At 57.1% G+C, this 15,135-nt stretch overlaps 2 protein-coding genes across 10 annotated transcripts; one reads left to right on the top strand and one right to left on the bottom strand.

Moving 5' to 3' along the window:
- Positions 1 to 62: 62 nt before the first annotated feature.
- Positions 63 to 8,569, bottom strand: GUK1 (guanylate kinase 1). Of its 4 annotated transcripts, none has more exons than XM_081135885.1 (8): positions 8,435 to 8,569; positions 2,788 to 2,901; positions 2,495 to 2,536; positions 1,720 to 1,816; positions 776 to 914; positions 607 to 700; positions 368 to 453; positions 63 to 269 (listed from the first exon to the last, which is right to left on the bottom strand). In XM_081135885.1, the coding sequence occupies exons 1-8, from the start codon at positions 8,493 to 8,495 to the stop codon at positions 234 to 236; spliced, it is 669 nt and encodes a 222-aa protein (XP_080992011.1). In that variant the 5' UTR covers positions 8,496 to 8,569; the 3' UTR covers positions 63 to 233. The 4 variants fall into 4 exon arrangements, with proteins under 4 accessions (XP_080992011.1, XP_080992012.1, XP_080992013.1 ...); XM_081135886.1 differs by having other exon boundaries at positions 607 to 691; XM_081135887.1 differs by lacking the exon at positions 8,435 to 8,569 and adding an exon at positions 7,874 to 8,057.
- A 40-nt stretch (positions 8,570 to 8,609) lies between these two features.
- On the top strand, positions 8,610 to 11,884 carry MRPL55 (mitochondrial ribosomal protein L55). Of its 6 annotated transcripts, none has more exons than XM_081135892.1 (4): positions 8,610 to 8,783; positions 9,512 to 9,598; positions 11,182 to 11,383; positions 11,652 to 11,884. In XM_081135892.1, exons 2-4 carry the CDS (start codon positions 9,573 to 9,575, stop codon positions 11,796 to 11,798), a joined length of 375 nt encoding a protein of 124 aa, XP_080992018.1. In that variant the 5' UTR covers positions 8,610 to 8,783; positions 9,512 to 9,572; the 3' UTR covers positions 11,799 to 11,884. The 6 variants fall into 6 exon arrangements, with proteins under 6 accessions (XP_080992018.1, XP_080992015.1, XP_080992016.1 ...); XM_081135889.1 differs by having other exon boundaries at positions 9,509 to 9,598; XM_081135890.1 differs by having other exon boundaries at positions 8,618 to 8,766.
- The last annotated feature ends 3,251 nt before the right edge of the window (positions 11,885 to 15,135 follow it).

Here is a 15,135-nt window from a genome sequence, read left to right as displayed (position 1 = left end):
TGCCAGGAGTGAAGGTCCAGCATGAAGGATGCAGGGCCAGGATGGCAATCCATGGACTCAAGGACACTCCAACCAGTAGCTCTTTATTAGGACGTGGGCCCAGCTCCCACAGGAGAGCAGGATTGATCAGGGGCACCCAGAAAGAGGCAGGCAGAGGCAACATTGCCAGGGTCACCCTGACCACCAGGATGGGTACAGGATCCTGTACAGGGAGGCCATAGCCATTGGCATCCTCAGGAGCAGCCTGTCCCTTGGGCCTTCTTCATTTCCTGCAGGAGAAAGAGGGGCTTGCCTTGGATCCCAAGTCCCCTATCCCAGACCCTTTCCGGCACAGACAGATTTATCCTTGCCCCCTGGCAGAGCCCACCTCCGAGAGTGCCTCCTTCAGGATCCCATAGGCCTTGTCCAGGTTATCATTGACGATGATCAGGTCAAACAGGCCTGGCTCATTGCCTGAGGGGGGCGGGGGGGCACAGGACCAGCAGAGGCTTGGTGAAGGGAGGGGGGCTGTGGGTGACAGCTCCGGACCCTGCCTCCCACCTCTGGCAGATGAGTCTTCTGCTATGGGGGAGGGTGGGGGGACAATGGCCGTACCCACATACTCACTGTTTTCCATGTCTGCCTGGGCAGCAGCCAGCCGCTTGGCCAGGCTCTCCTCGGTCTCCGTGTTCCGCTGCCGCAACCTCTGCTCCTGAAGTGCCTAAGGAGGGTCAGAGCCTGCAGGGCAGCCCTAGTCCCTCCTCCACCCCTCCCCTGCCTGGCTCCCTGCCCCCACCAGGACTTCCAGAGAGGGTGGCTGCACACAGATGTAGATGGGCCTCAGGTCAGTCTTTTTAATGTTGCGCACACCCTGGAGGTCCACATCCAGCACGCAGATTCTGTTCATGGCCTGCACCACACGCACAGCAGCTTTGCTAAGGAGGCAGGAGGGGAGGGGCCGTTCAGCCAGGGCTCCTTGGGTCCTAACACCCACACCACCTCCACTGCCATCCCCTGGGGTCCTGCTTCGAAGCCCCATTCCCTGCTCTGGGCCTGGTAGGAGAGAGGGAGCCAGCAGGGGCCCACCCTGACCCCAGTGTCTGCTCCCCCTTTCCGGAAGCACTCCCTCAGTAACCCTTTCATGCTGGGCCATCTGCTAAGCTTGGAGGGGGGAGGGGCGCAGTGGGGAAAGGCAGAAAGGCCCTGGCTGTCACCACTGGGCTCAGGGCTCCTGGGTGCCCACCATCTAAGGCTAACAGCAGCCCCAGTGACCCCCTTCAGAGGCTGACTGCCCTTGCCAGCTGCACCTGGGGCGGAGCACATCTGTCCCATGGGGCTTAGGTACAGGCTGCACACAGCAAGCCTGGGCCCGCCTGTGCAATGATGCTGCTCTGGATGTGTGTGGGAGGTGGGCAGCTGTTGTTGGGCTGGGGACTGTCCCAGGCTGCCCTACTGGTTGAAGGGGAGGGGAACGGACTGAAGTGCAGCCTACAGACCTCTGAGATTCAGATCCTCTGAGTTTTCACTGCACACCAGCCTCTCACTTGGCCCCCTCTTCCCACAGCAGCCTGGCCAGGTGTGGTGAGGAGTGGATAGCCTGGAGAGCCCAGACTGTTCCCCCATTAACCCCTGGAAGGGCTGGGTCCCTTACCCTGACAGCTCATAGAAAGAACCCCTTGCCTGGGCTGCCCCCTCTAGGTCCCCAGGAGATCTGGAGGGAGGGTGCTGAGTGTGGCCCACCTAGTCCCATACAGGTTCCCCGAGAACTCAGCGTGCTCGATGAAGTCCCCGGCAGCAATGTCCCGCTGCATCACCTCCCTGGTCACAAAGTAGTAATCTATAAAGAGCAGGAGCTGTTGAAGCTGCCCACAGCCAGACCACCATGGCCCATGCGACCACACAGGGGCAAAACCAGCTTCTGTTCTGGGCTTGTCTGCTCATCTATCCATCCACACCTAGAGCTGTTCCAGCCACTAGGGAGATGTCTGAGGAGGGAACAGACACATCTCATACTGTCCTCACTGAAGGGGGCAGGGAGAATGCCAGCTTCCACAGGAGAGGCTGGGGACCTGGAGACTGCTGGCTTCTGGGGGTAGAGCTGGGAGGTGCTGGTGACTGCCAACTTCAGTGGGGGAGGTTGGGGGGACTTCAATGCTCTGCTTCAGGAAGGTACAAACACCCTAAGGTTACAAAAGATGCTTGTGATGTCAGAGCCCGAAATGGTGTGCACGGCTGACCCCACCTATACTGCCATGTGTAATGCAGTGCTCATTCAGGCAGAGGTGCCCCACAGCTGCCTGCTCCTGGGATCAGAGCCTCCATCAGGCTTTCACATGGACAGGTGGTGTCAGCATGAGATTTGATGCCTATTATCTAACGAGGCCTGCCGACCCACTCACCCTGGAGAAGGGCCCGCATCACATGGGGAGAATGGGGCCTCATGCATCATCCTGACAAGTGTGTGGGGGGCAGCTCCAGAGCTGCACTGGAGAACTGAGTGGCAGGGCCAGCTTACCTTTGCCATTCTCTTCTCCTGGCCTCGGGTCCCTCGTGGTGTCTAGAAGGAAGCACCTGTGACCCATCTGGAACACCCAGAGCCCACACATCCCATCCCTGGGGCCTTCCCACAGGGCCCACCTCAGCCTGTCACAGGGAGGCTTCAGGGAGGTCAGCAGTACGGGCACATCCCGTGTACGTGAGGGAGGGTTCCGGGGGCGGGGGGCTTAGCAGTGTGGGCATGTCCCTATAGATGTGGGGATGTGGGGCTCCAGGGGGGTCAGCAGGGCCCCCAAACCCGTGGGACCTTACGGGACACGCTGAACCCGAAGATGCTGCCGTGCTCCTGTAGAAGTCTCTTGAGTAGAGTGCTCTTTCCAGCCCCAGAAGGTCCACTCAGGACGACAGGCCTTGGTCCTGACATCCCTGTGGGCAAGTGGGAGATGTCAGCAGGCCTGAGTGGGGTGGCTGCAACTGCAACCCCTCCAACTCTCCCTAGGAATCAGACAGCGCTAAGGGCCATACTCAAACCTTAGCTGCACCTCCCTGATGGGTGGGCCACCTGGTACCACAAACACATGGCCTCCCCAGCTGGGTGCACTCTTACCCCACCTGTGGAGCCTGGACCTCTGCTCCTGGGAAGGGCACACCTGGGTGCCCACACATGCATCTCCTGGCACCATGCCCTAGATAGAGGTGGCCGAGGTTAAGCTCAGTGGAACCCAAATCCTGTTCTGGGAACTTCCATCAGGAAGTGAGGGGCCGACCCAGAGGGACCACAGCTTCCTGACCTCCCCTCCTCTCTGATTCTTGCTGGGAAGCCAGCAAGAGGGCAGCAGTGGTCCCCTCCCAGCCCACAGCACAAGGCTAAGACACCTGCAACAGGTGAGAGCGGGTGAAGAGGGGATTGGGGGAGGTATCAACCCAGCTCTGTGCCCGCCTCACACCTCAAGCCCCCTCCCCAGAACAGGACCTACCTCCTGGGTGGGGCTAGGCCACCTCTGTAAGCCCAGGCTGCTCACGAAGAGCTGGGAGAGGTGAGTAATCCCAGCCTATCTGACCTCTTAGATTAAACTCCTCCCAGGGCAATCGGCCCTGCCCATTAGGTGCCCTGGGGAAGAGGAGGCTGCTCCTGGCCCTTCAGTAGTGGCCTACCACCCAGCCACGGGAGCTTGATGTCAGAAGGCCAGGTGTAAGTGTGCCCTGCCTCAGAGGGAAACCAGATGGGTGTGTGGGAGCTGGAGCAGTTCCCTATGCAGGCCTGGCCCTGCAGGCTGTCTGGAACCCCCTGGTAAGGTGTGGAGGCCCCCAAAGTGCAGTCAGTGGCCAGCAGACAGGAAATTAGGCCCAGGAGGGATGGGCCATTTGGCTCAGGGATGCCCTGTCGTCCATCTCCAGCAAGACCCCCATCAAGCACTGCTTTCCTAATCCACAATGTAGGCCAACTGGGTAATCTGGCTAAAGCACTGCTATTCTGGGGCTATCACACCACACACATGCTCCCTGGGGAAAGTGGGAAACAGACACAGGAGGAAGGGACCCAGAGGAACCCATCAACACTCTGAGTGGCATCTCCAAGTGACTGACTCTTAGTTCCTTGGCCTTTTGCGAGTTTCCCATTACAAAAAGCACCTTGCTTCTACCTAGAGATAATCCCAGTGAAATTCCAGCTCCTTTCTGGCATCCCAGCTTTCTTACCCAAATACACATGCCACATACACACCTGCATTCCACACATACATCTGCATGCATCTGCGTCTGACTCTAAGACCATGGCTACTGCCCACTAGCAGAGTGTAGCCCTGTCTCTCCCCTGAGGCCTGGTGCACAAGATATCTCTCCCTCACTGGCACCCCTCACAAAGCTCTGTCCTTTGCAGAAAGGATGTCCTATGGGCAGCCCAGCCTACTCCCCTGAGTCTGTCCTGACTTTCTAGGCACTGGGTGACTGGGGAAGTGAGTGGAGGGAGAGACCCAGCAGGGCAGAAGAGAGGCTGGGTGTCTGCCCCTCTGGCTGAGCAAATGTGGTTATCCAGTGGCCTAGAACCCCTGGATCTGATGGTGTGTTTGGTGCTACAGGAACATTTGTTCTTCCAGGGCAGGAGCAGCCCCAAGCGGACACACGGTGGTGGCCATGGCGATGACCAGGAGGCCTGCCCAAGCCTTGATCGTGGGAGCAAGCCCTCAACCCAGTGGGCACTCAACCCAGTAGGCACTCGACTTAGGGAGTCTACCTCCAGGGAGGGGAGGACCCAAAGGCTTCCCTACCCTCCTGTTAGGGACTTGGGAGGCGCCTTCCAGGGGGCTGAGAGTACAAAGAAGGGAGTGCGGCCCATCCTGCCTGCTTGCACGTAAGCCCCTAAGGGACACTCTGCTCTCTGCTGTGTGCCCGCCATGGGTGGGCTCCCTACCCTCGCACCTCCACAACCCTGTGGGCACCACCCAGCCCCCAACTGTAACCTGGTCAGCAGGACCCAGGGCTCCTTCTCCAACATGTTTCCCCAGCAGTTCCTGCAATTCTCCATGCCTGCAGTCAGGCCACACCTCCTGGCCATGAGCTCTGACACCTGGAGACTGCAAACCTGCATGGGACTAGTCTTCAGTTAGGACTAAACACCACATATCAAGTCCCAGTGCTGACACCCTCACAGGGCATGTGGCACAGGTCCTGCTTGTCACCTCACAAGCAGGTTTCTATTCTGCACCCTCCATCCTGTGGTGGGACATTGGGCAGGGGAGCCTGTCTCACCGAGCAGCACCCTCAACCTGGGGGGAGCCCTACCCCCAGGCCCCACTACCTGCCTGCACTGGGCCAGCGGTGAGCCGGGGGTGCATCCACACAGGATTGGCTGGCAGCTGCAAAGCTCACTCTCTGCCTGGCTCTGAATCACCACAACCCTCAGCCCCAGGCACTCCAGTGAAGCCATCATCTGCCCCACTTTGCAGTCTCACAGTGGCAGGGTCCACCCTGTTCAGCCTGGCTAAGGGCATATGTGCTGAATATTACCCTGTCGGGCTTACAGAGCTGAGTCCCACCTGGAGGTTGGCTCTCAGAACACAACGGCTGGCCCACACACACTACAAAGGGATGGCCTGGCCCTGCACAAGTGCCTGGAGAGCAGCTGGAGACAGGGCTCTGTCCAGTAAAGCCACCTTCCACAGAACACCCAGCATGGGATGGGGCTTTGGCCTTGAGGCCTCAATAGTCACAGAGACTGACTTTGGCCCCAGTGCCTGCAGAACCAACTGACTGAAATGTGCAAATCAGAGGAGTCATCTCTTGGGAAGACAGAGCCCTCTAGCTGGAGGTGTTCTGGGTTTTCCACTTCTTGACTATCCCACAATCCCAAACCCTAGCAGACTGGAAAGAAATGGCAAAGCTCACAGGACTGAAAAAACCCCCCCTGGGATGTAAGCCCATGCATTCCGGAATGCTCTCCGATGGAACCCTGCCCAAGAAGCACCCAATGCAGCCAGGCAGCCTTCTTCCAGAAGCATGAGGTGGAACCTCCCCTTTCCAGCTTCCACTTTCATCCTGCTCTGTCTCAAGGGCATGGCACTGTTATCTCCCTCCCTCCCTCCCACCCTCCCTCCCTCCCTCTACTCTACTCTACTCTACTCTACTCTACTCTAAGACATCCAAGACAAGGCATGACCTCTGAGAACACAGAAAAGGAAGGTCAAGTCCTGCCAGTCCTCTTGTAAGCTACAAGCCACAAGATGGGAAGGAATCTGGCTCAGGACAGCAGGTCATGTCTCAGCCCCCAAAGCAGCCCTGTGGGGCAGGGCTCTGTGTGTGGGATATATCCTGGCCCAGTAGCCTTGAAAAACCAGTCAGCCTTTGAGAACCTGGCTTGAACTGGGACAGCCACAAAGCAGCCAGCCATTTCCTTCTCACTTCTCCCCACAGTAGGGCAGGGACTATTCCTCCCATGAGAGAAAGCTGGCCCCTCAAAAGCATGGGCAAGAGCCACACCATCTGTGCAGGACTTGGGCCTGTCTGGGTCTCTTTCCACAAAGAAGGACCAGGATTCAGTCCTGTACCAAATCCCAATTCTGCATCACAGGCAGAGGGCAGAGGAAGCACAAGACGAGAGGGAAGGGTCCCAGGCAAGCAAGCTACAAAGCAGGAGGGGCACAGGCCCTAAAAGGAATCAGCCTTGCTCTCAGAGAGAGGAAACTGAGACCCTCAAATGCAGGATCAGCTGGGACCAGGGAAGGCAGGACCAGGGAAGACTGAGGGGTGGCACATGCAGTCAGCAGGGACCAGGGGAGACTGAGGCCCAGTCCACTGAGGTAGCAGGGACTTGGACAGCTCCTGTCCACAGAAGTACCTGTGCCCATTTTGGAGCTCCCAGTTGCTCACCCTCATTACCGACTTTCACTGCTAGTGGGTTGGAGTCACCTCTTTCCACCCGAAACCACATCACAATACCCCCTTTATTTCTGCTCTTCCTCAGATCGACTGAACATGTTTTTCCACCTATGATGAACATGCTGCAAAAGACTGAAATTTACAGTTTAGGTGTAAAGAAAAAATTTTTTTGGTACGGCTGAATAGAAAAGTAGTGACTGTACTGCTATAACTCCTGAAATCTGCTACTCGAGAAAATTACTGATATCACCCGCCCTAGTCAAAGATCAAGGGCCACGTCTATATGAACCCAGAATCTAAACAAAGTCCAAGCACTCTGCACCTGTCATAGGTGTGGCCCTGACCTGGGCATAAGTGAGCTTGGTGTTGCAGGCAGTTGTGTGGCATTCTGCGAACTGGGATAGAGTGGAAGCTCACCTAGGAGAAAATTAAGCTTGTTTGTGGTAAGACAGGAAACCCCACGTGTCCCAGATCCCTCCTGGGAGTTAAGGGGAAGGTTTTCCTACATTCCTCACAGCAAGTCATGGTCTGGAAGGTCTAAGAGTAACAGAAAAGTCCAGAAAAGCCCACATTTGGACAGGCATGCTGCTTAGGGGATTCACAAGAGGCTGACCACGAGGGGCAAGTCCAGATTCCCCTCTTGCTGTCCCTGTAGGCCCCACCCCACACTAGCCAGTGGTCATCTCAGCTTACAGCTTCTCTCTATCCCAGTGAAAGACAACAGTAATAACAGGTGAGGTGACACCCCTCACTGCTCCTCCCAAAACCAGCACCTGAATGAACTAGGCTCATTCCCTCTGTTCCCAAAAGAATGTCTAAGAGCAGCAATGGGCAGCTCCAGTAATCTAGACTTGAGGTCTCTGGGACTGAGAGAAGTATGGGCCCTGGGGGAGACCAGGAACCGGCAGTCCTGGTGGCCCCGAAGGCTGGTAGCGACTGTGGGGACTCTGCCATACCAGGCTCCTCAGGTGGCCACTAATGGCCTTTGATCTCCCAGGGTTTTCGGCTCTGTTGTGTGGCCCACCTTGGGGAGGAGTGTCAGACTGCTTCCCCTCTCTGCCCTTCCGCATCCTTCCGGGTCCACAATGGCATCCAGAATGAAGTCCTCGGGCTGCAGGGGTTTTACAAGTAGTCTGGAGCTTTCCGTGCCAGGATAATTTCCTCCCACGTTTTGAGAACTGGCACATAGGAACCAGCTTTTAATATGCCTAAGAAAAATGGCCACCAAAAGCAACTTTAACACCCAGACACGCAAACACACAGGACACAACTTCAAAAAGCAAGCCGACCCCTTAAAAGAAGTCAATTCACCTCCATGAAAAACCGCACTACCCAGTGCTCGTGTCCCCTGCTTTGCTCGCTCGCTACAAACGACAAGCCAGCGTAAGTGGTCTGGAAGCCACCGAGGGCAGTGGGGGGCAGTTCCGGTGGCTACCAGACAAGGCCCCTTGATGCACCGAGGAACGCGGGAAGCTACGTCCTGGGTGTGGGGAGACAGCTGAACGCGAGCGGCTCAAACACGTGGGAACCGCGACGGCCCCCAGGAAGGCCCTCTGAAACCTGTGCTCGCCCACACGCCACTCACCGTCTGAGGGGGCCCGGCCCAGGGCCGCTGCCGCCAGCCTGGCCAGACGGCGCCGCAGCATGAGGGGCCACGGCCGCCGCCCTCGGAGACGTACGCCACAGCGCCGTGCCGGCCCACTTCCGCTCGCCGGCCTACGTCAGCGCCGCGCCGTGCCCGCCCCACCCTGAAGGGCTCTACGTAAGCGCGGCGCGACGGAACACTCGGATGACCTGCGGCTGCGCCGCCGGAGGGCCCCGTGTTGGCTCGGAAAGAACGGCGTGTGCGGCACCGGCCACTCCCTCTCCCGCCTGGCCAGTGGCTACAGGCCGCTGGTCCTTGAGACCGCTCCAGAGGTCAGCGAGGGAGGCAGGTTGGTGCCGCGTCGTGCGGGCAGGGAGGGCTTTCCCGAGGGAGGTTCGGGCCCCGCGGGCATCCGGTTGGGAAGCTTATAGCTTTTCCCTCTCCCGCCGCTAAGGCGGAGGGAGGCCTGCGGTTGCCCTGCCCTGACAGGGAACAGCGAAATAAACCTGCGCCTCTCGGCCTGGAGGACTCGTTTCATGGAGGCTGAATGCCGAGACCTCAGGCATTTGGTTTTGAAACTTCTGGTTTGTTGCCGCGGAAACCTCAGCACAGGCACAGACGCTACCCTGGGAGTTAGGGCCTAGTAAGAGTGACCCTGGGCTTCGGCTCCCTCCATGTGCCACAGGGGCCCTTACCTCGCTGGATTTTGTGAGAATTAAATTACCTTGGAAACAAGGTATGAACCAACCTAAGTTTCCGTTGTACTCCGTGCTCAAAGCAGCTTCCTGACTCTGTAACTCAGCAGAATGGACCCAGGCCCTGCCCAGACTTACCGAGTCAGGATCTTTGGGAGTAGGATCTGGGTATCTGTTGTTCACAAACCTTCCACGGGTGATTCTAATGCCAGGTCAGGGCGAGAGCTTGAGAGGTGACTGGAAGAGACTGGCAGTGACCTGGGCATAACACACCTGTTTGTAGATGTGATTAGGTCTGTGGCTTTCTGTCCTGGCTGGGATTTGGCAAGGATCAATTATGTGGAAAAGCCTGCCTGTTAAAAAGACTTTTCTTGCTCAGCAGGTCACAACTGGGCCAGTGACTGGCCTTGGGCCTCCACGTGCTACAGTGGCGCTCAGGAGGAATGGCAGTTGTGGGCAGGATGATTGGGTAAGCACAAACAGGCTCCTTGGGTTTGCTGTCATGGGGCCACCCAAATGAATGTAAACTCTACAGCCTCAGGCTGTCCTGCCTTAGGGAAGCCTCCCAAGTCAGTGTGTTTATCTAGAGAACACACACAAGTACACATGGACAGATGCTCTGACAGGGTGTTGGGGGAGGAATAGGAAGCAGCTTGCAACTACTTAGCACCAGACAGTGGTGGCAGTCACTTTCCTATTCAGAGCCTGCAACCTAGCCCTGCTCTGAGGTCTTTGGAGAATGCCATGGCCTTCCTGCTGTTCCCCTTGCCCCACTGCCTCCCCAAAATTGGAAGCATGGTGTGGTTAGTGTTGCCAGAGGAGGAAATGAGGGCAGGTTTCTTGTTTCTCTGGAATCTGGGGAGAGGGATGTGGCACTTGACGTCTGAGTCAGTGTGAAGATGGGGTAGGGACTCTGGCTGCAGCATTCCCTAGACGGCCCTCATCCTGGGAAGGTTTCATATGGGAACTGATACTATAGTGGGAGAACACAAACATTCTCAAGGGTTGGCTCCATCCCCTTCCAGAAGCCTCCCCAACCCAGTGATCTCAGGTTCTCAAGATGGGCTGTGCCCTGGGCTCACAGACACTGCTAGGCACAGGCCCTGCCTGATTGCAGGCTCTTCTGGTGCTGGAGCTCCCCCACATCTCCTTTCTCCTGTCTTACATTTCTGAAGGCAGGGACTAGATTCATTTGGCCAAAATTTACTGAGTGCTCAGCTGGTGGTCTAGGACTTAACAGTCAATAAGCTGTGGTTCTTGGCCCCAGGCCATCAGAGTCTAGCAGAGGAGATGGGCCCTCAGTCCTGGGTGTCAGCTGGGAAGTGCAGGGGGTAGGTCTCAATCTAAATTTGCATGAAAGCCAGGCTGAAGGGGACTTAGGGTGTCACAAGGCAAGGCCCAAAGTAGTGAGAGCCAGGCAGGGCAGGTCCTTGCCTCAGAGAATGTGCTCTTCCCTGTGTGGGAGGTTTTGAATGTCTTCCACGTTCAGAAGCTAGTGGGTTCCACAGGTCTTGGTGTGCTCAGGCTGCCCCAACAGAACACCACAGACCAGGCAGCTTATTTCCCACAGTTCTGGAGATGTTTCTCTTCCTAGTTCAGAGGGTCACCTCCTCTGTGTCTTCACAGGACAGAGAGAGGGAGCCAGTTCCCATCCTTTCTTATAAGGGCACCATTCCCACTGTAAGGGCCCTACCCTCATGATCTCATCTAACCCTAATCACCCCCCAAAGGCCCTGCTCTTGATGCCCTCTTATCTGGGGTTAGAACTTCAATACGTGAATTTGGGGATACAAAACATTCAGTTCACAGTACCAGGTCCCTGTTCCCCTAAAAGGCAGCTTCCTGCTTCATGCTTATGTGCAGGGCTCCAGACATCTAGAGAATGCTATCCTAAGTCTCCTGTCCTCAGCAGTCTGGAAGCCTCTTGTGCCTCTTCCCAGACTTGGGGTAGGAGCTGCTCTGACCACATCTCAAACCTAGGGGATCGCTGTGGGCACCCAAAGGAGCTGGCTGATCTGGGCTGACCAGATGACCAGCATGTTGTGTGTGCAGCCTGCTGCGGCAGCATGTGGCGATGGGGGATGCCTCCGTGGGCCGCTGTTTGCACATGTCCTCCCATCGGGCTGATAGCAGCAGAGCCTCGCTCACTCGTGTGCACAGACAGGCCTATGCACGCCTCTACCCCATGCTCCTGGTCAAGCAGGATGGCTCCACCATCCACATCCGATACCGGGAGCCCAGACGAATGCTGGCGGTAAGCTTCCCTCCGTGGGGTGCATGTCTGGGCTAGATGGGGGAGGGAAGGGCGGACAAGTCATGGAACTAACTCCACACACCAAGATCAGACAGCAGCAGCAGCAGGCTGTGTGTAAAAATAAAAACACAAAAAAACCACACAAGAACATGGGTAAACAAGCAGAAATTTCTTTAAAGAGTGGAAGCTTTGAAGGGAGAGAAGTGGCAGACACTTCCTAGTCCCTTCCAGTGAGCAGAGCCCACCCCCCCCACCCCTTCCTCAACAGATGCCTGTGGACCTGGATGCCCTATCCCAGGAGGAGAGGCGGGCACGGTTCCGCAAACGTGAGATCCAGCTCCAAGGGAAGGAGGAGCCAGAGCTCCTTGACAACTTTGACCTGGAGCAGTACAAGCAGTTTTGGACCAAGAAGTGACCATGCCCACAAGCTGCCCTGGTTCAGGATGCTGTAGAAGGGGAGGGGCATTCATGTTTAAATTCAGTATCAGGATTTTAAATCCACCTTGTCTGTCTTTCTCATACATCTACTGGATGGGCTCTTTGCGACTGAACTCACTGGAGGGCTCAGAGTTGGGTCAAATTGCAGTTTTAGAGGAGGCTCAAAGGGCACATGAGCTGTCTACGTGACAGAAGTTGTGGGTGCTTCTCCCACTGCAGGAAGCGTCTGGTACTGCCTAGCCACTCCTTTGGGCTTTGGAGCCCCCTCTGCCTTTGCCTCAGTACTAGGGGCTCTCTCAGGGAGCACAGTGGCATGGGGAGTGGGTGTGATCCAAGGATGTTTGCGCCTAGCCTGCAGCTGCATGCTCTGCCCCTCTCCGATGCTCCCCTAGCCCTGCCCCCTGGCTGTGGGAAGATGTTCCCTGACAGAGAGGAGAAGGGGAGCAGCCAGCCCCATCACTGACTTTTCAAGTCTGAGCTAAGAGCCTTGGTGGGCTGCCACCTTTTGCCCTTTCCTGCAAGACCTAAGGGGGCAACTACCAAACCTTTATACAAGCAACTGACCTGGCCCAGGCCTGGGGCTGCACCTTGTCCTGTGCTGGGGGTTGATCATGGGACACTGGCTGTCAGGCTTTTTCATAAACCTGAGGGCCATGGTAGGACATTGCCATATAGACAGACAGCAGGGAGGGCATTCCAGCCATGACCAGGGAGGCAAAATTCTGTGGAATGTGACCCTGCCTCTGATGGCAGCTCACAGGGAAGGATGTTAGGCTGGGTACCCACCGTGGACTCCCAGCCATGTGCAGCTCCTGAGGGCGGCTGCCTTCCAGGATCTGCGAACTGTCGGGTCTCAGGGACATTCCCACCTGGGCAGCCTCCCTGGATCCTTTATCCTTTTAGCTGCTGCCCCAGCTTACTGCTTACCACTTACCTGCAGGGAGGCACCCAGTATCTGCACTCACTGTTCAGGGCCAAGTTATTCATGGCACTTGTTGAAGATGGCAAGGCAGACCTTACTCAGGGTAGGGCTGTGGTGGTGGATGCAGTGGAGGGTGGAGTGAGTGTGGGGAAGAGGCTAAGTATTGCACAGAAAAGGGGGGATTTGTGCCAGGAGGTGGGTAGGAGTCAGTGTTAGGAAGTTACTAAGATTACTCACCCAGTGGGAGTTCTGGTTAAACCCATCTAACAGGATTGCTACTGAAGGCAGGCAGGCAGGTGATCAGACTTCTGTGGAGGGTGGGGATTCTTGCCAGTAATGGAAGTGTAAAGATGGACCTTGAGGCTCAAGGCCTGGTGGGAGAGCTCTGAGGAGCCTGAGAAGGGTCAAGCAGAGTCCCATCTGCACTCCGTTAGGGTAGTGGTGGAGGTGATGGGGCTCCCTATAGCCCCTCAGCTCCTCCCTTGTCTCTTCTGTCCCCCCTTATCCCCAGTCACCTCACCATAAAATGCCATCGATGCTGGTAACCCCAGTATCCAGAATATGGTTAGGCCTTCCCCAGGTAGGGATGTGGATTTAGGGGGGGCAGGCTTAGAGTTGACCTTGCTGCTCCCCAGTGCCTCCAGGCTGGCATCCAGCCTTTATCAGATATGGCAATACTGCCTCTAGACCCACCACAGCCGCCCTGTGAGGTCCCATGGCCTCCTACCACCACACACTTCCCTCCCCAGCAAAGCTGGGATCCTGCAAAGGGCCCATCTGTGGCTTTGGACTTGCTGTCCCACACTGGAGGCTCCTGAGCTTGTGCAGGGCAAGTTGGGCACCCATGTGGGGGAGGTGAGGCTCAGACTTTACTTAGTGGTAGTATACTACAAGGTTGGGGCCCCAACCCAGTTGACTGCCAACTGTGGGAGCCCCCAAAAAGCCAGTGAGGGACTCAGTGGATGCAGGCCAGGAGAGCAGGTAGAGAGAGGCTTTACCATTGCCTTACCCACTGAGTAACTACAGGCCACATAAGCAGGGTACACACTAGGGCAGCATCCTGTAAAAGAACCCATAGAAATGGCAACTCAGGAGACACCCTGTTTTAAGTCCCAAGTTTGCAGCCACCCTAGGGTTAGTGACCATTGTCACTGAGTCAGGTCTGTGACCCGTGGTGTTGCCAGGTGGGATGCACTTGTCTGACGACCAGCATGCTGAGCCATCAGCAGTGAGTGCCACATGCCTGCGTGGACTCTGCCTGCACTGGGGCAGACGTTCTCCCCGGTGTTGCCACAAACCAAGAGCGATGCCATGCGTGTTCACGCCCCTCCCCACTGTGACCACAGCAGGGTCCCAGTGCTGTGGCTGACCCCCGGCTCCCACAGCCACAGACGTGATGGCGGAACTTCGGTGTTCTGGAGACTCATTTCCCCAACTTCCTTGGGGCACCTGTCTGTGGGCCCCGGTACACAGCACACATCGGAGACGGTGTCTTTCGGAGGCCACCCCTGGATCCTGGCATTACCACACAAAGTGACTTCTAACAATGGCTGTAGTGCCAGCCAGGCACTTGGGACCAGCTTTTGCCCTTTCAGAGCCTGGAACCGTATTTGGCTCCAGCCGAAGCGGCGTGAACAGGGGCAGGGCAGGGGGAGATGGACGCACAGGACCAGTTCAGCTGGGAAGACAAGATGTGAAGACCGACCAGCAGAGGGAGAACTACTTGGGTGAGCTCACAGCAGGGTCACAGTGCAGGCTGACTTGTGAGCTGAGGGCTGGCCTCACTTCCTGCAGGCAACTTGCTGATGGTCCTGGTGAGCATAAACCTCACCTGGTACGCTAAGGGCTGGGTGAACTGCGTGGTCATGAACCCAGAACTGAAGCCAGTGGCTGTGAGTCAGGTGGAGTAGGAGGCGCTGTGAGTGCGCCGGGGACAGGGCGACTGCAGGAGAACGGGGGCACAGCGGGAAAGCGAGGGGCTGAGGCGAGGACTGCTGCCCCAGACGCTCACGCGTGCTTCTGCAGAGGCTACGCCCCAGACGCTCACGCGTGCTTCCGCAGAGGCTACAAGAACGCGAAAAAGCCTACTGGCCAAGCAAGGAGGTAAGGGGTGGCCCCCTGGGGTTGACTACGCACAGCTGCAAGCACCTGCCCTCCCACAGGATTTTGTGGAGCACAAAGTGACCCTGAGAAGGGAGTGGACTGGCTTCTGGGTCTGGGGAGCTCTAGGTGCAGGGTGTGTGTGTGGGGGGTCCTAATGAAGGGGGGGGTACTTGGTAAGATCCAGGGTGGGTGCAGGTCTTAGGGGCTCGGCCTTGTCAGCCCAAGTGGAAGCTGGTAGCTGCAAGGAAGAGCTGGGGGATCCGGGGGGTGGTGTGTGTGTAGGGGGGCT

This window comes from Miniopterus schreibersii, assembly GCF_964146895.1.
Source record: "Miniopterus schreibersii genome assembly, chromosome: 4".
Classification (NCBI taxonomy): Eukaryota; Metazoa; Chordata; class Mammalia; order Chiroptera; family Miniopteridae; genus Miniopterus; species Miniopterus schreibersii.
The sequence above is the reverse complement of the archived record's forward strand: the minus strand, read 5'-3'. Positions and strand labels throughout refer to the sequence as shown.